The sequence below is a fragment of the Coffea arabica genome, chromosome 10c (genome assembly GCF_036785885.1).
Source record: "Coffea arabica cultivar ET-39 chromosome 10c, Coffea Arabica ET-39 HiFi, whole genome shotgun sequence".
Lineage (NCBI taxonomy): Eukaryota > Viridiplantae > Streptophyta > Magnoliopsida > Gentianales > Rubiaceae > Coffea > Coffea arabica.
The window spans coordinates 6,572,501-6,595,780 of record NC_092329.1 but is presented as its reverse complement, the minus strand read 5'-3'; the positions used below and the strand labels follow the sequence as shown (position 1 = coordinate 6,595,780).

Genomic DNA, 23,280 nt, shown 5'->3' with positions numbered 1-23,280 from the left:
TTTTGGGGATATTTTACGTTTTTTTTTTTTTAAGGGAGAAAGGGTTGTTCACCTAGCCAATATCCAAACTAGATGAGTTGGCTCTTGAGATGACATGAAATTTCTTTCTGTCAAATAAATGTGCATATAAAGATCTAAAATTTGGTAGGGAATCAAGTCACCATGAGCTCCCTATTTAAGCTCTTAAACTCTTCCCTTCCTCCTTCAAAAAAAGAAAACTCTTCCCTTTCCTGTCTGTCGGATAGATGCCCAACCCACTTCCGCTCGGGCCTGTTAACAATCGATTGGAAGAAACAGCCCACCTGTTAACCTTGTCAACCTAATGAGAAAACTGCATCCTTGTCCGGAACTTTTAAGAGTCCATCAGTCGAGTTTGGATTTGCGGATTAGAGATTTATGGTGTGTGTATTTTTTGTTTTTGTTTTTTTGGTAAGTGGGTGATTTATGGTGTGTTTGATAAAACTAAAATTTAAAATTTGAAATCTGAAATTTAAATTCATTAAAATTTTTTGCTTCTATGTTAACATCTATAAATACAATAAAAAAATTATTTTGACTCTATAAAATAATAAATCTTACATTTATCTAAAGTGATAAGTGAATAGTTTATTACTTATTTTTTAAAATATATTTTGCATAGAGAATTCAGAGTCATTTAATTGATTCAGACGTTTTATATTTTCTTATCAAATACATTTGAATATTTAAGATTTGAATCCATTAAATTTAAATATTGAATTTAGTTCTCAAACAATGTCCTAGATGCCAATGTTTAATAGTTACTTTTAGATATTTGCTTCGATGACAGCAATAATATTTCTCATTCAACTCTCAAACTCATTTTTTTTATATTTGCATTACAATAGAGTGTAAAAATTTGATTCGAAACCTATCTCTCTTAACCAAAACTTCTTATTGGAATGGAATTAACATCTTGTTAAAAATATAAGCATCATCACATGATCCATTGCTTTCATATACAATAATATCATTTCCAAAAAAGAAAGTATAAGAAGAAGAAAAGGAAATATCACATGTCAATGTTTCTCAACTTATTTTGTGTTGAACAATAACTTCAACGCTACAATATTCATATTAGCCAAGAAAGAAAGCGTAACAATGCAAGGCTTTTACTCTTGGTTGCTAGCAAATAAATGAAGTAAATTGCATCAAAGGGAGTATATCATTAATCTTGCAATTGGCCCAAGAGTATTAACATGGTGGCACGTCTGGAGGTGGAGGAAGCAATTGTTGTCCTGGAAGCTTGCCATTTTTGGTAAGGAAGGCCATATCCATTCCCCAGGTTAGATGACGCTCAAGGTGGCAGTGCAACAGCCAGACTCCTGCGAAAACACGCATGACCTTATGAATAATAGTAGTTGTAACAGCAAGAAATTAAAGATCACTACTAATTTATGGAAAACTGTATGCTATTTACTATAAACTTAAAGCACAATTATTACTTATAAGCAGGCATTAGAATTCTATGATTCGGGGACTTGGTAGTTCATAGTTCAAAGCTTCAACAGTTCTAACTACACATATCTCAATTTCTTAAGTTTGAAAGTTCTGTAAGTTAAGACTTTTTTGTCTTTTAAATTGCCCGCAATATGTAGGACTTGATTTCGAAATGTCAAACTTCAAAGTATTTCATTGCATTGCCAATACTAATTATGTTTTCTATACTTCTATTAGAGAACAAAATTAAACTGTGCTAGCTATGAAAGTCCAAATTTGTCGTTCATGAAAAAGTTAAAGCTGTCTTGCGTCAGCGCCTCTACGGGCTTTCCTATCTTTTTTGTCTTTGATAACAGAAAACTCAAAGAAAAGAAGTAACACGTACCAGGGTTATTTGCCTTGAATCTAATGGCGGTCCAACCATTTTTAGGAACAGCAATTGTGTTCATCAGAGGAGGGTCGACAAGATTATACTTTAAAGGGTCTTTTTCCTTGTCATAGTTTCCAATACCTGCACCAACTACATAGAAACTATGTCCATGTAAATGCATGGGATGATCTATTCCAGCAACCAAATTTGTTCCCTGGAACACAAGCTCCACACTCTTATTATATTCAAGAACTCTAACTCTAGTATCCCGAGTTGGATCTTGCAACGTCGCCGGAAGACTATCTGCGGTGAAATTGAATACGAAAGGTGGAAATCTGGGAAAATTTTTTCTAAAGACTCCTCTTAGGCTATAATAGTAAGCTTGGAGTATATCAATCTGAGGTTGCACAAAACTTATGTTGTTTATGCTCGTTGCAAATCGCTGCCCTTGAGGTCCAGCACAAGTGTTGTTTGCCTCACAAGGGCGTAAATTCACAGATAGTGTAAAGTAAAGCTTAGTGTCCACGTGTGTTGGAACATCAACTTTTCTTGCTAAGCTTCTTAGGCTCCACGTGAAATTAGTTGATGCTTTTATATCATTAGACACTGGAAGGTTTGGGAAGACTGGTGGCGAAGACGGAGTATAATTTCCTATGTATTCTATGATAGCTGTGGTGGTCGTGTTGTCGGTTCCAACCTGAGCGGCACTGTTATAAGCCTTAGCGGCCATGTAATAGTGATCAGGTTTTTGATCGGCTTCTAGCAAGCAGTCAATGGTTTGGCCGGGGGATATAGCAACGTAGTCTGTTTTCAGTGGCCTCGTGTAGCTGCCATCTGATCCGACAACAGTGATTGTATGATTTGCTATGGAAAAGAATAGGATGCTGTTCATGGCGGCATTGACCATTCGGAGCATGTAAGTTTTGCCATATTCCACTGCCAGCTTAAATGTGTCTGCAAGAATTTGTGAATATATAATTAAGATTGAGCGAATGAAACCAATTGTATCATCAAGAAGAATTTGGTTGAACTAGAACATTAATGTGAGGATCATGAATTATAACAAGAGCATGCAGTAGGAAGGAGTACAGCGACCTAAAATAATTGCGGAGAATCATGAAGTAGAATAATGCAAAATAATGCGTGTAATTTGAGCAAAATAATGCAAAATAATTGTTTTTTTTTTTTTGATAAGATAATGCAAAATAATTGTGATCGATACCTAAGGAGAAAAATAAACAGTGACTATGAACAGGAATGTGATTATAAAAGCATCATCCGTACAAGGCGAAAGCGAAATATATTAAAGCAACTTTTAACAGTATTGACAATAAGAACCGATCTATTAATTAGTTTTACTGCAAAACAATTGGAAGTCTACTTTCGCGTAGAAAAATTGCAAAGAAAAATTGTTCTACTTTGGCGTAGAACAATTTTCTTTGTGGTTCCAAAATTCCACAAATCTGGACAGCAGAGCTACATGTGTGTGTGTGTGCGTGTGTGACTTTTTATTTGCATTATTTGGCCAACATGGAAAGTAGAAGTTTGGATGAAAGAGATGTGCTTCGGCCAAGAATTGGATATTCCAAAGTACTTTAACCTCATCCTCACTAACACACAAAATAAGAGAAATTCCAAAAATTTCGTGGCCACATACCTGGTTTTGAGCATGGATACCGATCACCAGGCTGACCATTTATCAAGAAAGCATCAGAATTGTTTGGGACTCCTCCATTACTTCGGAATTCGGAAAGAACCGCTTGTACATCACTCTTCCACCATTCTCCTGCATGAAAACATCATCAAACTTAAACCTAGAAATTGTTTTCTGATTTATTCATGTCAACGTACGTGCAAAAATATCGTAGCATTTGAGTATTATAACCAAAAACAAAACAAGAAGCAGACATTAGATGTTTATATTTTATATACCAAAGGTGATGGGCACTTCTGCATAAGGCCTAGGAAATGGATATGTATCGCCTCTCTTGGGGTAAACACGGATAGCACCATGAACTGTTGCTCGAGACCAGTCACTATGAGCATGCCACCACAAAGTTCCAATCTCATCGGAAAGCCTAATCTTTTGGCTAAAGGATTTTCCAGGCATGATGGGGCACTGAGTTATGTACGCGGGACCATCTGACCATGGATACATCGGCTGTTTCACTCCATGCCTATATTTTTTTTTTTCAAAAAAAAAAATTGTTATAATATGCAAAAAAAAAAAAGTGATGCATTTTAGACTGTATCCTTGTGGAAAGAAGAAGAATTTTTGGCTGGGTATGTACCAATGAATGGTGATGTTTTGGGTCCCTTTGTTGTGGACGCGGATGACGGTGGTATCCCCTTCACGGATGTGAACAGTTGGTCCTGGAAATAGGCCATTTACTGTTAAAATGTTCTTAGTGCTGCAAAGTCGTGTATATGGAGCTTCTTTTATCTGCACGAGTGAGGTAAGTGGTATAAGTTGTACTTCTATAAACATTATTGACAAAGCTTGAAAACTGGCTACATATAACTTTTCATAAAGGGGATACATCATACAAATGAATATTTAACTTGGGTAGTTTGTATTTCAATATCGAAGAAGGAGAAGTAGTTAAATTCAAGGGTGCTGCTAGACCATGCTTGGGAATATAACTGAAAATTGAAATTATTGCAAATCTAGCTTTCCAAAGCAAAGTCTCTAAAAAAAAAAAAAAAGTGAGAAATTGAGAAGCTTCACCAATGGAAAGAATTGATTGGGAAATTGTTATGATGCCAAAAAAGAAAAAAAAAATTGGCAATCATTAGCACAATCATGCATGAGATCACTTAGTGATAATTATGGATGCATGAGATAACCTTCAATTATACTTACTATAAATGTATAGCGATGCATCATGGCTTGGCTAGGTAGAACATGACTAGACAAGAGCAGAAACACAGCCCAAGTGAAGATGACCCCTTTCATGATTGACCACCCCACTTAGTCAAATAGAAATGGAGTGTATATGATTCTATTTCACGTTTTGTAATGAAAAGTTGCTTCCCTATTTGCACAAACCCTTAGAGTATTTATAAAGTTTGGATATTGAGTGGACAACACATCCAGGTAATTTTCATCCACAAGCACGAAGACATTAGTTAGAGGATCACTTCTTCCTTCCATAATACGCGTAAGCAACAGGTCTTGTCAATATGTCTTCAAAATTGTTTTATTGGTTGAGATCATTGAAATATTTGAGGTACGTGAGTGAACGGAAGGCCTCTCCGTGAATTTTCTTCTTTCTTTTGCATGGCCTGCGAGTGTGATTGAGAATTTGAAATTGACAATAGCGAGGCTATGAAATTTTTATTCTTTTTTCTTTTCACGTTTTAATAATTGAGGTTGAGATTTCAAAACTTACTAGTTCCGGATTCTAGTTTTCCTTCCCCCTATCCGATTTTTAAATCCCACTCCTCTTTTAGTAGAAAAAAATTTTAAAAATCAATTTTCTGAACATAAGATAAGACTTACGCCACTCCACATGTAGCCTTGTTTGAATTGTCATTTTTCCTAAGAAATTTTTACATTTTTTATTAACGTATTTTTAATCAACTTTTTATCTCATGTACATCAAATCGATACAGTACAATTTTCTATAAAAACTCCAAACAAATAGAAATCCAAATGGGCTATAATCCAAAATTTACATTTTATCCTCATTGTTGTTTATTTTGGAAATTTTGCATTTATTTGGCTACGTAATGCTTAATTATAGAAACTGTTAGTCAACTTGGACAAAAGTCAAGGACTCTAGTGTCTCGTCGGTGGACGCGTAAATCACCTCTAAATATAGATGACTTCTAGCCGCTAAATGTATTTGGATGTGATTAAGTTACCCACCTAATATAATTTGTTATCTCTATATTTTAGCCATATCCCCCCTTATTTTATAGATAGTTTCGAAAACCAAGTACTCCTCCTATTTCCATTTTCACTAAGAACATAAGGTATTAGGTAGTACATAACATATTAAGGTCATTAGAGACGACTAAGGATGGGGTACGTAAAAATGTTAAATAAAAGTTTTGAATGTTCAAAGATATCAACCAAGAAATTAGGGTTTGAAAGAGACATCTCTGCAATTAACTACCAAATCTTTTACAAAGAGAAAACTTTAGCATACCAACATAAAAGGGAAGATTGGGTGCTCAAACTTGTAATAAAAGTCAAACCGGTAGAGGATCTTTGAAAGATTGTTGTATTTCTTGTTTAGAATGAATGAAAATTTTTCGAGGTTTCGTGTTATAACAAACAAAAAAAAAGTTGAACCCCGTTGGGAAAGGCGATTAGAAACTTGCCCTTGTTCTTCCCCAAAAGAAGATAGAGAAGCCAGTCAAACGAATACCAGTCCAAATTGCTGGCAGTACGATTCCGGCAACCGACAAGACTCCCAGCTAATGCTACCGAATCTTTGTTTCAGCTGCCGTCTTAGCACAATCAAAGAGGAAATGAAATATCTCGTATTTGGAGTTGGGCAGACCAACAAATAAAATTGGACACTTGCTCCTCATTACCATTAATTGAGGAAAAGGAACATTTGCCACTCGTTCGAGAAGAAAGCAAAGTTTAATCAAGAAAGTGCAGGATTTTATGACTAATTGATAACAACTCCTAATGCTGTTACTTTAAGAAAGTTTCCACCAGACAAATCATATTTAATTCATGCATGCATGGAAAATTGAGTCGTGCTCTGGGTATCATGTGCTGAAAACTTGATTGTTGACATTTATGAAGAAGTGAACCATTGCATCGTGCCCAGAAAGGGTTTACATCATCTTTTGAAGTCTCGTCTTCCATTTGGCAACCTGCGGATCGATGAATGGCGGTTTCCAATCCCGCACGCAGTAAATTTCATTGTGGCCTAACAACCGAGCTGAAATTAGATTGATGACTGCCAATTCCTATAATCAGAAAGTCCACTATGGCTCCCCGAATTCTTATCTATAATCGTACAGGGGCAATGAGTTACTTGTGTAACAAAAACAAGTAATGTCCATTGATAATATCTTCAAGCTAAAAGTGGTCCTGGGCCTCCTGGCTGCAAAATGCAGTTGTCTTTTGGTGAAAAATGCAATTGACTTGTATTGTCGTCACATTGTTGGATTCTAGTCATATTTATTTTCAGGGTAAATTACTTTTTATCACCTTCCAGTTTGATGCTTTGCCACATAAGTCCCCTATAGTTTAAAACCTATAAATAACCTCGTCGTAGTTTGGTTCAAATAAAAAACCTCATAGTAATATGTTTAGTATTTATACTAGTTAAGCTGGGTGTTGGAGGCACATACATGAACATAAATTTAGGATTAAACGACAAACAATTAAGTCCATTTTTAAGATGTCCTTCATCACTCAATAGACAAAGGGGTCAGGGTATTGTTGACATAAATACAATAAAAAATGGATTGTATTAGGATTCAAATAAAAAAAACTCGTAGTAAATTTAGGATTGAACGACAAACAATTAAGTCCATTTTTAAGATGTCCTTCATCACTCAATAGACAATCATCACTCAATAGACAAAGGGGTCAGGGTATTGTCACAAATTAGATCAAAAATTTGGGCTCGTTGAGTTTGTCTTTAGAAATGGGTCGGAAGGTTTGGTGATGGATCTCTACTTTCCTTGTAGCCAGAAAGGAGACAATAATGTTGAAGGCCGAACCTTCTTGAAAGTTAAGCCGTGTCCAATCTAAAGTACGGACCAGACCCATTTCAACTACACGGACAACGTTAGACGAGATTGGGTTGGGTGTGTAAATGAAAAGACATCATAAAACTTTGTATTATTTTTAGGGTTATTATCACTTTACCCCCTTCAACTATATCACTAGTATCAGTTTACCCTCTAATGTTATCTTTTAGTCACTTCACTCTCATAAGTAATTCAACTTAACATGTTAAGAAATTTTGGACAAAAATACCCTTTTATTCTATAGCATTACTACATTGGTATTATTACTTTATTCCTTTAAATTACAGCGATATAATCGATTTAATTCCTAACATTATTTTCTAAGCATTTCATTTTATCGTTAATTTAACTAGTATGGTAAAAAAAATTTAAATATATTTACCCCTTTATATATATAATTAAAAATAAAAAATTTGGAATGATTATTCTTGCTTTTTTTCACTTTAAGAGATCCAAAAATATAAAAATAAAAGGATTTTCTCAAATTTCATTTTCACACTTATTAATACTAGGAAAAAAAAAGAGATAGGAAAGAAGAAGACAGAAAATTAGATTTTGTAAAGAAAATCTAATATTATTGTATTAATTTAAGATTATTGAGATTATGATAGAAATCTGATGGTAAACAATAAAGTAAAATAATTTTAAAATAATAAAATTATTTAATTCTTGCTTATTTAATCTGATGGATTGACCCGAATCGGCCCGTTTTCTTTTTGGGTTCATCGGGGTTCGACCCAATTCTGACTCGAACCCGCGAAACCTCAACCCAAACCCATTAATTTCGTGTAAGATTTGTGTCGTGTTTTTAGATCGTGTCGAAAATTGCCACCCCTAATTCATCGCTGCCCAGTGCTTTCTCACCCCTAAAGCCATTCCCCTCATCTCCTCCTTTTCCCCTAATTTCCAGCCACCTCAACGCCCTTTCTCCCCCATTTTACAGGGTTGCCGAAAAATCCACAAACTATAGCCAAAAGAGGTAATACCAGCGCTTCTTGTTTGTCGCACAAAAAAAAAACTTTTTTTTTAACAAAATCCTTTCTTGTTTAAGTTAAATTAGCTCAACAGGTAAAATTCAGATTCACAAAGGCAATGTTGTTTGTTCAATTAATTTTATTGGAGTCTGCGGATATTATTTTCTCATGGAATGAAATAATTTGGACACATTTTAATATTTCAGTATCATTTGGGACAAACTTTTGGTCTTCTTTCCTAAACTCTTTCTCATTGAACTACAAAAATGCCAAAATTGTTTGAAAGAAAAGGTGTGGGGGTAAAGGAACATTTGAGCAAAAGCAGGGAAGTTTAAGGTAAATAATCCCATAGTTAGCTAGGGGTGGGCAAAATTATCCACTAACCCGAAAATCCGTTATATCCGATCAGATCCGATACGAAAATTAAGCTATCCGATTTTTATTATTTAATTGGGTCAAAAGAGGGTCAGGTACCCGCTAAGATGAGGGGTGGGTTAGGGTCACATAATTAAAAACTCGCGGGTACTCGATCCGCCCCGCATATATATATTTTTATTTGTATACACACTATAAAATAATAAGAACTAAATAAGTAATTTTATTGAACAAATTGCATTACAAATATGAGAGACTATAGTTTATTTACAAGATTCATTTGTAGAGGCCATAATCATATATTTTATAGAAAAAAGTTTAATTAATGTGGAACATATATATTAAAAATTGTGCTACTTATTTCAAACTTTTATTGATTTCGAATTCTTTTAATTTTTTTCCTTTATCTTATATTTTCTTCACATGCTTGTTTCTTGGTGAGAAACCTTTTTTTAGAAAAAAAACATTTCTTAAATCTTAAATGAATGTGTAAAATATAAAATTAAATTGGTATAAATCATTTTTTTTAAAATTAAATGATAAATGGGGCGGAACGGGTACTCGTTGACCTGATCCTATCTCAATCCTCTGATATGCGGGGCGGATAAGGGTCAAAAAATGACTGACTCGCAAGGTGCGGGTCGGATCAGCCAAATGGTGAATGGGCGGGTACCTGACCCGCGCCCACCAAAGTTAGCTGAGTTCTAGGTTTTGCTTTGACTTAAAACCATCCTTCAAAATTTGTCCAGGTCGTCTCCGTAATACTTATTGCACTCGTTGCTTATACTCCACACCATTCAGTCTTGGCAGCTTATCTAGCAGAAGCAGCAAAGGAAAATATTTGAGGAAGAAGATAGAAAGAAAAAGATGCATTGTATTCAGCACAATCCTTCTACCACATCACTTTCTTCCTCTGCTTCATCTATACATGGCCAGAATAAATTTAGCGATATCAGGTGTGCTTTTCTTACCCTCTTTGGTTTGCTTATGGTTCCTCATGAAAGATAAGAAATTGAAAAAGGATGAACTTCTTTTTTCTTTTTAGTTTCCCTAAGTCTGGAGTTAAGCTATATGGGTTTGTGGAGTAATTTGGGAAATTGTATTGCAGGACTCAGAGCATTTCAGTTCGGGGGAGAGATGGTGGTAGGAGTATGATTAAGTGCATTGCAACTTCTTCATCTGAGAAAACTGGTATTATTTTGCCTATGCCTCTTTTTCTTTTTCTTGTTCTTTTTTTTTGGGTGTTTTTTTAATTGATTTTTTGTTTTTTGTTGGATGGTTTGTGTAGCTGTTGTTTTCTTGCATTGACGCTACCACTAAATTTGGAAATTTTTTTAAGTAGTGAATTTTTTCGGGATTGTGTGAGCTTTGTTTAAAAAGATTTTAATTGAATATTGTGAGTTTTGATGATTGTAAAAATGTATTGCACATTTTATTCGGTTCCTGAAAGTATGGAAGTCAATGTTTGCAACATTTTGGTAGATATTTCAAATATTAGAAGGTGCATGAAATTAGGATTTCTGGGGTCAAATTTCGGTAATCCAATGTCATTAATTTAAGGCTGATGGATGTACATTTATACTGGGTGAAAATGAACATATGTCCAGATGTATCACAATTATATATTTCAAGTTGGAATGGACAGTGGGCTTTTTGTTGGTAAGTGCTCGTGCTGTGGGATGTTATTTAGTTTAGAGACTGCAATGAGTCAAGGATCAGGGACATACATCTATACTTGGTGAACATGCACATGTTGTTTGAAAGTTATTTTGTGTAAAAATGGCAAGTTGGAGACGACAATTCTGTTTCGTGATAGGTGCTTATGTCATCAATCATGTCCTTTATACATGAGAATTTGTACATGTGAATGTTAATTAATGTGATGTGCTGTTTTTCAGGATATGTATGCATGTTTTGGTTAAATGCTTTTCTGAAAGCTAATAGGATTCTTGGTGTTGTATGCAGCTTACAAAACACAGGTTTCTCGTAATGAAAACCTCGCTAAACTCCAAGCTGGTTATTTGTTTCCAGAGGTCTGTCTCAATGCACTCATTCTCTCTCTCAACTTTTGGGACTTCATATGGTGCATTACTCTTGTTCTGCTTACTATTAATGCATTTTTATTGTCCTCAAAACAGCAATTAATTTTTCTGATACATGCTTGGTAGCATATTATTTTTATGGTCCAGTCTCAGATGGAAGTGTGTGGACACAAATGCAGATATGTGTGTGTATATGTAAATGTAAATGTATATGTACGTATATGTGTGTTTGTGTGTGTGTATATTATATAGAACATACTAGGAGGAGACAAAAGAGATTGACTTAGAGAATCAGTGTCATATACTTTTCGTTTTGAATGCATAAGTTGATATATGATACCTTTTTTTTCTTAGTTTGAACTTTGTTGCTAGTGAACACTTTTTTGTCATTAGTCTTGGTGTAATGAAAGAATATGGATTGTGATTTTTTTTTTTTGGAATCAGATTGCTAGAAGGAGGGCTGCACATTTGTTAAAGTACCCTGATGCCCAGGTGATCAGCCTTGGGATTGGTGACACCACAGAGCCCATTCCACAAGTGATAACAACAGCCATGGCTGAGGTACCACTATTAATACTAAAGTGAATTCTCATCAATTTAGAAGAGCAATTTTCACATTTCTAAGTTCGTGGACTTTCATACCAAGTCAAACATAAGTTGTTTGGTCAAACATAAGTTGTTTGATTGTTGGATGGTAGTCTAATTTTATATTATATCTGCCGATTTAGAGACTGCTGGAAAAGCAATACTTTCTCTCTTTTGGTGGGAATATTTTGGAACCTGTTGAAATGGGACATTGTTTAACGTACCATATGCCCCTAATCTAAGTTGGAGTTGGTGAATGAATTGCAGTATGCTGGGTTTCTATGTATGATGATTTTACATATTTGCACCTCACAGTTGCATTTTAATTCCTTTATCATTAGTGGTGGTGATAGGTCAGTAATTCGATAGTTATGGCCCTTTTAACTCCCTCCCCCTCGTTACCTCATCTTAGATACTATTGCACAAGGGCAATCTCATGGTATAAATATTTTTAATTTCAAAATTGCCATCTATGGTGTTCTCTGTTAGGCTGGTCCAGGGTTTGTGTTGATTGAAATATCCTGTGATCAAAGTTGATTTTGGCTTTTCTGTTTTCCCATTATTACAGAGGTCACGTGCATTGTCAACAGTTAAAGGTTATAGTGGTTATGGAGCTGAACAAGGTGAAAAAGTATGTTAAGATCTTCTCCATCTACTTGTCAATTTCGATATGCTGCAGTTTTGATCTGCCAGGAACTTTATCTCACTGTTAGACATGTTTCTTAATCTCTTCAATTCCTTTCTCACTTATCACGAAGCTGGTGAAATAGATTCTGTGTTTTTTCTCATATCATTGTATAGTCTTGTGATAATGCCAACCAATGAAAGAGAATAACCATGGGATGAAATATTACATCCCCAGAATTTAAATATTTCTTAGAGAATGTACTCTTGTAATATTTCCACATTATTTTCTCTTGTAGTTATAATGTAGAGGAATGATGATGTTTTCCAAAAGAGAAAGATTAATGCTTGTATTGTTGACTTGTGCAGCCATTGAGAGCTGCAATTGCTTCAAATTTTTATGCAGATGTTGGCATTGAGGAAGACGACATATTTGTGTCAGATGGTGCAAAAAGTGATATATCTCGTCTCCAGGTTTGGCTGTTTGATCCACTTCTTTTTTTGTATATTTTGAAATTTTTATTTTTCTGTCTGAATGGAATTTGTCATGTCGAATGATGTTATAATTTAATTTAGTCTGGCTTCTTTTCTGCAGGTCCTTTTTGGGTCTAAGGTTACCATGGCTGTCCAAGACCCATCATACCCGGTAATGTTTTAAAAAAATGGTTCACAAAATACAAAAGAAAATGGTTCTCCTTTTGCAGCAGTAGTAAATGGTCCTATTTTTCTTCAAGATTTAACGTTCTTTGACAACTTTAATCAGAGATGATCTGGCTTGGTCAATGCGGAAAGTGGTCTTGCTTTCTTTTATTTTCTTTGAAAGTCAATGACTTTCTGTGTAGTTGACCATCTTTAGATGAGCTTTAAAGTATATTTTTAGTTTCAAAACATTAGATCTCAAGTTAAATCTGACAGGTACATTTCACTATACATTTTGTTATGTCGCAGTTGAGGTCCTTGCCAACATAATACCTCCCTTGTTTTTGGGCGCATAGATTTGTGATGCTTACGTAGAATATGTAGCATTAAACAAAGGCAGCGAACAAATCAACAAATAAGATGAAGAAATAAAACAAAGGGAAATGATTCTTAACAACAGAGAATGCATGGCTGTTTTGTGCAAGTGTCTTAGAATTTGTCAAGTGGTTATGGCTGATTTTTAATCTGAATCTGGAAGTGGTTAGCTGATTATGGGAAGCAGAAAGCTTAAACCACAAACCACTTTGAACTAGGAAACTTTTGCTTTTATTCGGAGATTTATATTCTTATCTTTGTTTCTTCTCCAGGCCTATGTGGATTCAAGTGTTATTATGGGCCAAACTGGACAATTTCAAAAGGATGTTGAGAAGTACGGAAAGATCGAGTACATGAGGTGCAATCCAGAAAATGGTTTCTTTCCTGATTTGTCCAAGGTTTTTTGCACAGACATCATATTTTTTTGTTCACCAAACAATCCAACTGGTTCTGCTGCATCAAGGGAGCAACTAATTAAATTGGTACAGTTCGCAAAGGACAACGGATCCATCATAGTTTATGATTCTGCATATGCGATGTATGTCTCTGAAAACAAACCACGATCCATTTTTGAGATTCCTGGAGCTAAAGAAGTAAGTAGAGAATAAGTGGCTAAAGTTTGCATCTCTACTTAAAATGCACAGTATCTGAAGTATTGCACTTGCAGGTTGCAATTGAAGTTTCCTCGTTCTCCAAATATGCTGGTTTCACTGGAGTACGTTTAGGATGGACTGTTATTCCTAAAGAGCTCTTATATTCGGATGGGTTTCCTGTGGCCAAGGACTTTAACCGCATTGTATGTACTGCTTTCAATGGTGCTTCCAACATTGCTCAAGCTGGTGGTTTGGCATGCCTTTCACCTGAAGGCATCAAGGTCAGTTTGATCTTTCTTGTTCAATCATTATTAGATAGATGATAGGAGACACAAAAATGCTGCAATAATCATGAAATTAAAATGGAAATCCCCAACTGTGGGAAAAAAGAAGGAAGCAATTTAGAAAAGTTGCTTTCTAGTTTTCCTCCTTGGTCACTTTCAGAGAACGATAATACTATCCTGCTTTCCCTAATTGACAAACTTCTGGTATATTCAGGCCATGCAAGATGTGGTTGGTTTCTACAAGGAAAATACTCAGATCATACTGGACACGTTCAATTCCCTTGGATTTAAGGTTTATGGAGGGACAAATGCCCCATATGTCTGGGTACATTTTCCTGGACAAAGTTCCTGGGACGTATTCAATGAAATTCTGGAGAAAACCCATGTAGTGACTACTCCAGGTAGTGGATTTGGACCTGGTGGTGAAGGTTTCATTAGGGTGAGTGCCTTTGGAAACAGGAACAATGTATTGGAAGCCTGTAGCAGATTCAAGCAGCTTTACAAGTGAGAATTATTTGTTTGTGTTTCTGCTTGATCTGTAACGGTGTGAAGTAGACTATAAATTGTTGAGCTTTCATTTCTCTCTCATTCGTGAGATAGATAAAAGCTAAAGAAATGAGCCCTTTTCATTTTCTCCTAAACTTTCAAGTATCAAGAACGAATTTTTCCTTCCTGTTGTTCTGTAAACAGTCGTCTATTCTTTCTCCCTACCCTAGGGGGCGCCCTCCTCCCTCCTCTCTTTTGACTCAGAGAAATATAAATAATCAAGGAATTAGCTTTGATCGTCACTTTGCACTTGAGACACATTATTATAACGAATTCTTGAAGGTTACTTCACCATGAGGTCACATCCAACATATGTATGGGAACTAGATTTTGTTTGGAAAATTTCAAGTATCCTTGCCATAACAGGAGCTTTTGTTGCTTTAACATTTTATATATGCTGCGTTTTTTAACTAGACAAGAATTTGAGTAGTAGAATACAAAATTGGCTATGCAGCCTTTTCTTGGTGAAATCGTTCCATTGTTCATGGTTGATAGTGCTGATGTAAGTGGTGCCTTTCAAATAGAGGTGTCAAAATGGGTGACTTGGATGAATTTGGATTGGTTAAAATGGTAACTCAATTACTCATTTATAATCCATTTATTTTAACTTTTGGTAAACTCATTTAAATTCATTTTTACAAACTAAGTTATCAATTTATATCACCCTTTGCAACCATTATTAGTTTTAAATATTTACTTATAATGTTCAATAATTCTAATTGCCAATTTTTTTCTCATTCATACTTTATGTCATAAAATTACATACTATTTAATAATTGAACAATAAAAATATAAAATTTGAACTGAATACTATAAAAGTTAACATAAAAACTTAATTCAAAAATTTTGAACTCCTAACATTTTTTTTTTGTATGTAAATTAAATTTTATTTTGGAAAGGTAGGAAAAGAGGCTAAAATTTTTCATAAATTAGTAATGCTGAAAAATGAGCAAGTTAACAAACTAAGAGAAAATAAAATGATAGGATAAAACTAACAAATTATAATAATAACGAAGCAAAAGTAGTTAATATCATGACAAAATGAAAAATCTGAAAAAAAAAAAAAAAGTGGAGGAAGAGAGGAGGTTTGGAGGAAGAAAATTTTAAATAAATTAATGGGTAACTCATTTATACCCATATGCAAAAAAAACTTAAGATATCCATATTCATCTATTCATGGACGGATATGGATAAATTTATTTAAAATTTTAAAAAATATCTCAAAATATATTCTAGAAACTCTTCTACTTTTAAATATTCCAAAATATTTTCTAAAAATATCCCAAACTTTCCAATTTGATTATGCCACGGAAAAGATCTTCGGTATCTCAACACACATTTTTTTTCTTTCTTTCTTTGCGTAGGGGGGATCTGTATCTTACTTCTGAAGAATTCATGTAGCAAAATCAAAAGCCCATGCGAAAGCGTTATCATTGAAGTTTCAAAAGTCGGCAGTATGCCGTGACTCATTTAGCATACGTCTCTCAAACCATCCATTTCAGTACCGTCACATTGGAAAACAACGGCCAGCCAGTTTATTCAGTATACAATATGACTAATCAAGCATGTGGCCTTTGGGGTTTAGGTTTCTAAAGATTTACGTAAGCTCTTTGGGTTTCGAAAGAAAGAAACACCGCCTCTGGAGGGGTTGGGTTCTCGTGGGCTTAGCAGCAGGCTCCCCCGTTGTGGAGGTTTGGGGTGTCGTCCCCTTTGATGTATCCCACATCGGGGTTGGGAAGATTTAGGTTGGTAGTTATAAGTCTCCTGTGGGACCTCAAAGGATACCGGCTTTTGGGGTTCCCTCAGGGTTTAGGTTTGTAAAAATTGACGTAAGCTCTTTGGGTTTCGAAAGAAAGCATGTGGCATTAACAACTAGATAAAATAAGGATTAATTTTTTTATTTATTTACTGTCAGTGTAATATATTTTTAACATTAATAGGTATAGATATATGTCATCTATACAAAAAGTGAATTTCAAATTTAAATTTGAATTATGTGATTTGCGTCTATACTATATACTGATAGAAAATGTTTAATAATAGTCGAGACAAAACTAGTTGACCATCTCCTTTTCTCAGTTTCGTACAAAACAAGAAAATATATAATAATAGTCAAGACAAAATTAGCTGACTATCTCCTTTTCTCAATTTCATTTAAAATAAGGACTTTAATAAACAAGTCATTGAAATGTCAATCCATCACAATCTAATCAATTATCCATTTTGTCACCTCTATTCATCAGCAATGAAAATGATGTCCAAAGATCATTTCGCAGTCAGTTTCAATCACGATTGACTTGGAAATTAATTGGAAGATACTCATAACGAAATTAACGAGTCTCGCGACAATAGCACCATGAGCGGTGGCTCGCGACCAATCACTGTGTGCATGCCACCAAAGGGTTCCTTCCTCTTCAGAAAATATGACTTTTTGGCTAAATTTGTTGCCTGGTTTAATTGGACATTGTGTCACATATTCTGGGCCGTCTGACCATGGATATTGTGGCTGTTTCACTCCATGCCTGCAAATTCTTGAAAGCTCGTTAGTTCACTGTAATTATTGTCAAGAACATGATGAAAAAAAAAAGGAGATAAAGAAAATTGATATAACAGCAGCTAAGCCCTGAAAATTAGGTTGCTGCCATTGACCATGTCGTAAAATCGTGGCATTGCCATTGTGGATATACATAATTGTTCATTTTCCCCTCCTGAGCTTTAACTTAATCTCAGTTTACCCCCATAGGTTTGAATATTATGCAGATAAGAACCTATAACGATTTTTGCTAGATATTTAACTCTTGATTAAATTTTATACATCTATAGCTATGAAATTGATGATGGTATTTATTACTCCTACGGTCACCATATGCACTTATAGTTCTGATGAAATGGTGATAACGTAAAGGAATTCCATATAAAGAAGAAAAATATGCAAAGGCAACAAATAAATAAAAAATTTTCATTATTTTGTTTGCATAGATAGAAAAGAAGATAATAAGGCTAAGAAAAGCAGCAAATACAAATAGATAACAATATTGTGATAATGATTTATTCTTTTTTTACCCTTCTTCGTTTGCTCTTTTTATAGTTCTTCTCAATTCTAATCACCCTTTTATATTTGATTTTTAAATAATCTAAATATTTCTCTTACCCCTAATATAAAGATACGATCATATTTCATATGCATCCTTCTGCCCCCCTTCGCCATTTTCGCTTCTTAAATCCTATTCCCCTCTTACTAAATTTTTTTTTTTTTAAGAAAAAGCACATGTTTGGATGTATGCAGTTGCAGAGTATTATATTGTACGTCCTTTTACCTAATCAAAATATTTAAGAATAAATACTAAACCAAATTACCAACCGGCATGGAAGAATCTGCCTGATTGTGAAAGTTGACCGGGTCTCTGGAAAATTAAGTAAAACTACAGGGCAAAAAACAGAAACCTTAGACATTTATATAGCGTACCAGTGAAGGGTTATATTCTCATTTCCTTTGTTGGAAACGTATACAATTACTTCATCTCCTTTGTAAGCATACAATGTCGGGCCAGGAAATTTTCCATTTACAGTTAGTATCGTCTTTGAGCTACACAATCTCTCATACCGAGCTTCGCGTACCTGTATACAGTCACAAATTTATTGACAATCGCAATATATATGCTCATCAATTAACATATTAAGAAAATTTATCAAATGTTAACAACAAATTAATTTTCTCAGAACGAGGTGGTTTATTCAGAATTAATTGCAATACAGAATGAGGAGCCCCCGAGTTCAGGAATTCCCCGTCTGTATCGCTAATACTTTATCTAGTATTCTAGAACGAGGATCCACATCCTGTATCAAACTGAACCATTTAGCTGCCTGATGATGAAGTACTAGTCCACCCGTAGAACAATGAAGAAAAGAAAATGAGCAGCACTTACAACGAATGTATAACGATCAAATGCTTGGGAATGTTTGAGGAAGCTAGACAAAAGCAGAATAGCAAGAAGAGATAGTGTGAAACTCTTGCAGCAAGGGGACATTTTTGGACCAAGATTCTTGTATCTCTTGTTCGTAGCAAGCGATGCAGTGGACAATTAAGGTGTCTTCCACAGTTTTATACGGAAACGAAAGATAGGGAGTAATTATTTAGTTGATGGATGGATGGTTTCTGTTGCTGGTTGATGGAGATAGTATATCTATCTAATTCATCTTGGCCTCGTTACATTAAATGATCAAATGATCTGATCAAAAATTCATTGACTTAAGAAAACAGGTTTCTAAGTTTCCTTTGGTTGAAGCTGGACCATTTTCAGGGGAAGGAGTTAATGTTGTCAACAAGTTTCGTTTGCACATAAAACAAAATTAATTCTGGGATACTTCAATTCTCAATTAAGACTTCTTTTGTATTTTTGGTTCTTGTTTCCAAAATTCATCAATGACAGCCTTCAACAACCGGAGGGCTTGCTCCTTTTTTTTTGGTACACATTGATCACATGCTTATCTTGTAGTGGATTTCTAAATGGAGTCCATAACTTTACCAAGATTGTGCTTACCAAAAACAAAAAAAAAAATTTACCAAGATTATTAATTTTTTTATTCCTTTTTTCATTCCCCTCATTGCCTTATTTTTCTCCAACTGATAAACAAAAGGATTTTTTTTTTAACGGGTGCCCTTAAACTTGTTATCAAGGGCTTGTTAGACAAACTGTAAATAAAAACCTTGTCCCTCTATTATCAATGGCTTATTATCTTTAATTGTATGACTTTAAGGCGCGTGTGAGACAAAAATTTAATGCACAGCTGGGAAGCAAATTCAGGTTCATGTATATTAAGAAGTTTTTGCCATTTATTTTTCCTTTTCTCTTTCAATTTGTTTTTTCTATGTTTTTCTTACAAACATGTATAGATGATATTTGCTTCTAAAGTCACCTAATTCACACCTCCCAAGTCCTGGAGTCAAAAGTATCCAGCATAAGGGAGTAAGTGCAGTGGTTGAAAAGACATCATCATATTCATATTCCATTAATAGCTCTCACTCCCTGTAAAAGTGTTCAGAAATTGGTTAAGGTGACTCTAATTAAGACTATCAAGAAAAAGTTGGTGAATGATAGTAGTATGTGGGGTGAATGATAACATGCCCTAGCTAGCTAATTTCATAAAACTTAGTACTTGATTTAATTTATCAGTTTGCAACGACTGGAATTTCAACACTTCAAGCTTTGTGAATTTCAGGAATAGTTCAACTATAAAGCAAATGCTAATAGCAAAGAAGATTGATTAATATAGGACCAATTACAGGTGGTTAGCCAAATGATTAATACAGTACATCTGAACGTTCTTGTCTCAAATAATTAATTTTTTTTTCTTATAGTATGAGTGGGAGGGCTCGAATTCATGATTTCTCAATTATACTCTTTGCTCCAAAATCACCCAACGAATTCAGGATTGCTAATTGAAATAGAACATGTAATTGCTTTTCTGACTTAATTGGTTACTAACTTTTTCACACTTTATCTCCATTCAAAGTATCATTCTATCGATATAGCATTGCATCTCTAATATAACGCTAATCTATAATCCTTTGGACATTTCAGCAATTAAATTGCAAGTTTCAGCTTTGCAAACAATATGATGAAAAAGTCCAATTTTTATTGCACCAGACCGTGCTAATTTATAAAATTAAATCCATCATTATTGTCGTTAAATGACTTAGGCGGGCAAGAAAGAAATCAATTAGCTTCACGACGTCTTTAAAAAAATCTGGTGTGAAGATATATCTGGATCTATCTTTTCTAACCACAACTATTCAACGCAACATTGAAAATTCGATACTAAGAGCTCAAACATCATGAAAATCTGGATATGCTATCCAAATTAGTATTCCAACATAAGAACAACCAATGTAAATTAATGTAACTACTGATGAAAGAAACCAAATCCCAAAGTTTAATCTCTCCAAGGTTCAAACAAAAACAAGAAGAAATCTGGGGCCATTAATTATTTCCTAGGCATTATTTTTCTTCTTCACCTAATCAACATGCTGGCATGTCCTGTGGAGGTGGCAAAATTCGTTCTTCAGGTTTCTTCCCATTTCTGACGATCAAAACAGTACTCATTCCCCATATTATGTGACGTTCAAGATGACAGTGCAGTAGCCAAACCCCTATATATTATCCAAGGGAAAAATTTAGTAACTGTAATGTAGTACAAAAGACAGTAGTGTTACTCAAAAGTGTACAAATGACTTGGTGAAAAAACATCAACAGCAAGACCACCGAGCCCATAATTAAGTTCTCAAATATTCTTTTAGTAGGTGGAAATTAACTGGCCGGGATGGGACTTACCAGGGTTGTCTGCTCGGAATCTGATGGTGGTCCAGCCATTTTTGGGGACAGCAATGGTATTACGCCGCGGAGGGTCAACAAGATTATAGGTCATAGGATCCTTTGATTCATTAAAGTTCCCCAATCCCCAGCCAACTACGTAATAGCTATATCCATGAAGATGCATGGGATGATCTATTCCAGCGACTAATTTTGTTCCCTGAAGAATTATCTCCACTGAAGAATTGTATTTGATTGTTTTAACTTCTGTCCCTCTTTTTGATCTCTGTAACTCCAAAGGGAGGTAATCAGCTGTATAATTGAACACAAACGGAGGACGATCAGGAAAATTTTTCCCAAAAACTCCTCGAATGCCATAGTAATATGCCTCAAGTACATCGAATGATGGGGTAACAAATGTTATGTTGTTCATACTAGCTGCCAATCTAGTCCCATTGGGTCCGTCGCACGTTTTATTTGGGCACGGGAATGTGTTGACTGAGACAGTTGACATGAATCTTTTTTCCACTGTCAATGGGACATCAACTGGATAGTCTTTGCTTGCCAAGCTTTTTAGGCTTCCACTGAAATTTACAGCCGCGGAGGTGTCGTTGAAGCAAGGAAGGTATGGAATTAGGGGCGGCGATGAAGAAAATCGACTGTGCAGTCTTGCTCCTATGTACTTTACCATTCCTGTGGTGGTTGTGTTACTAAAAGTGACATTAATGCCACTCACGTATGGCCTCGCAGCCATGTAATAGTGATCTGGTTTTTGGTCTGCAAAGAGCAGGCAATCCAGGGTTTGGCCAGGGCTTATTGTGATGAAATCCCTTGTCAATGGTTTTGTGTAACTAGCATCAGTGCCAACAACAGTGAGTTTGTGCTTTGCTATACCAAAGAAAAGAATTTCATCCAGGGCGGCATTGATTATCCGAAGAAGATAAGACTTCCCGTACGTGACCTTTAGCTTAAATTTTCCTGCCACAATGAGGTTGAAAGGAAAAAGAGAAAATGAAATGAATTGTTACTTAAGTTGATTAAAGCCAAAAGTAAAAGCGTCCCTTGTGGATGTAAGTTGTCCTCCACAAAAATTGCTAGAGAAGACCTCTATACTTTACCCACAGAAAAATTTCTTTCTTCAGGTTTAAATCTTTGTACAGTGGGTAATAACATAATAAACATAATGTGATTGGCTATTAGGGGACAATTAAGATGGATATGTATATATAGTCGTCTCAATGTCTCTAGTGCTTCATTAATTATGAGATGATCATAGTGCATTAACCAAGTTTAGTGAAAGCGTACACGATTGAATTAGAGGTAAAAGGAGATAATATGAAATCCTACCACGTTTGGAACATGGATAGAAGTCCCCAGGCCGACCATTTATGGTATAGGCATCAGAAACTTTTGGCTGGCCTCCTCCTCTAACAAAATCCTCAAACACTACCATTGCATCTTCCTTCCACCACTCTCCTGAACATGTAACTAATTAGTATTGCAAAAACTGATTATTTGAACAACCAAAAACTTCGTACCAATATCAAAGGGACTTCTGCATAAGGTTAAGGAAAAGAATGTATACAAGTAACATGGGGGATCATAAACTCATACCTAATATGATAGGGACTTCTGCATAAGGCTTAGGAAATGGATAGGGGAAACCACGGCGGGGATAGACAATAATAGCTCCGTGAACGGTGGATCGCAGAAAGTCATTGTGTGCATGCCACCAAAGAGTTCCTTCCTCATCTGAAAATATGATCTTTTGCCGAAATCTATTGCCTGGCCTGATTGGACATTGCGTGATATATTCAGGGCCATCCGACCACGGATTCCTTGGCTGTTTCACTCCATGCCTAAAATTTTTGAAGTCTCAATTCAATTCACTTTTGTCAAGAACTTTGAGGGAAAGAGAATAGTATGAAAAAACATTAGAGTTCTAGTCAGAAAAACTATATTTAGCCTGCCATCAGTACCAGTGAAGCGTTATATTATAGCTTCCTTTGTTGATAACGTCCACAATGACTGTATCTCCTCTGTGAGCATACAATGTCGGGCCAGGAAATTTTCTATTGACAGTTAGTATCTCTTTTGAGCTGCACAATCTTCTGTACCGAGCTTCTTTCACCTGTGCATGGTGCAAGAAAATTTGAACTGAACAAGGGCTGGTTCAATGAGCAGGTAAAATCTTGTAGGTGTTGATTTGTTAAGAAATTTAACAAGAGAAAAGAAAATTATTGATATAAAAAGAGATAAAAGAATCAATATCACTCACTACAAATTTATAATGATGTAAAGCTTGGGAATCTTGCAGGAAGCTGGAGAATAGCACACAAGCCAGAAAGCATAAAATCAGACTGTTGCTGTTAGGTGACAT

At 35.2% G+C, this 23,280-nt stretch overlaps 1 protein-coding gene, 1 non-coding gene and 1 pseudogene across 3 annotated transcripts; 1 reads left to right on the top strand and 2 right to left on the bottom strand.

Moving 5' to 3' along the window:
* Positions 1-1,028: 1,028 nt before the first annotated feature.
* Positions 1,029-23,280, bottom strand: LOC113715020 (laccase-3-like; annotated as a pseudogene). The gene is made up of 12 exons (XR_011822342.1): positions 23,179-23,280; positions 22,880-23,031; positions 22,515-22,759; positions 22,248-22,376; positions 20,922-21,878; positions 20,606-20,740; positions 15,923-15,939; positions 4,120-4,271; positions 3,761-4,005; positions 3,486-3,614; positions 1,844-2,782; positions 1,029-1,343 (listed from the first exon to the last, which is right to left on the bottom strand). The product of XR_011822342.1 is annotated as a laccase-3-like (transcript).
* Positions 9,641-14,831, top strand: LOC113714546 (probable LL-diaminopimelate aminotransferase, chloroplastic). Its single transcript, XM_027238440.2, has 10 exons — positions 9,641-9,857; positions 10,010-10,092; positions 10,867-10,934; positions 11,388-11,504; positions 12,097-12,159; positions 12,522-12,626; positions 12,748-12,798; positions 13,439-13,759; positions 13,834-14,040; positions 14,258-14,831. The coding sequence occupies exons 1-10, from the start codon at positions 9,769-9,771 to the stop codon at positions 14,549-14,551; spliced, it is 1,398 nt and encodes a 465-aa protein (XP_027094241.1). The 5' UTR covers positions 9,641-9,768; the 3' UTR covers positions 14,552-14,831.
* LOC113714547 (uncharacterized) lies at positions 16,740-18,657 on the bottom strand. The gene is made up of 3 exons (XR_011822320.1): positions 18,516-18,657; positions 18,056-18,207; positions 16,740-17,111 (listed from the first exon to the last, which is right to left on the bottom strand). It is a non-coding gene; the product is annotated as an uncharacterized protein (transcript).

What these genes read in the sequence shown, in the direction of transcription:
- LOC113714546 (XM_027238440.2), top strand. Translation starts at nt 9,769, where the DNA reads ATGCATTGTATTCAGCACAATCCTTCTACCACATCACTTTCTTCCTCT. An exon ending in TTCTTCATCTGAGAAAACTG is followed by an intron (nt 10,093 to 10,866) that starts GTATTATTTTGC and finishes TGTTGTATGCAG; the next exon opens with CTTACAAAACACAGGTTTCT. An exon ending in GAGCTGAACAAGGTGAAAAA is followed by an intron (nt 12,160 to 12,521) that starts GTATGTTAAGAT and finishes TGACTTGTGCAG; the next exon opens with CCATTGAGAGCTGCAATTGC.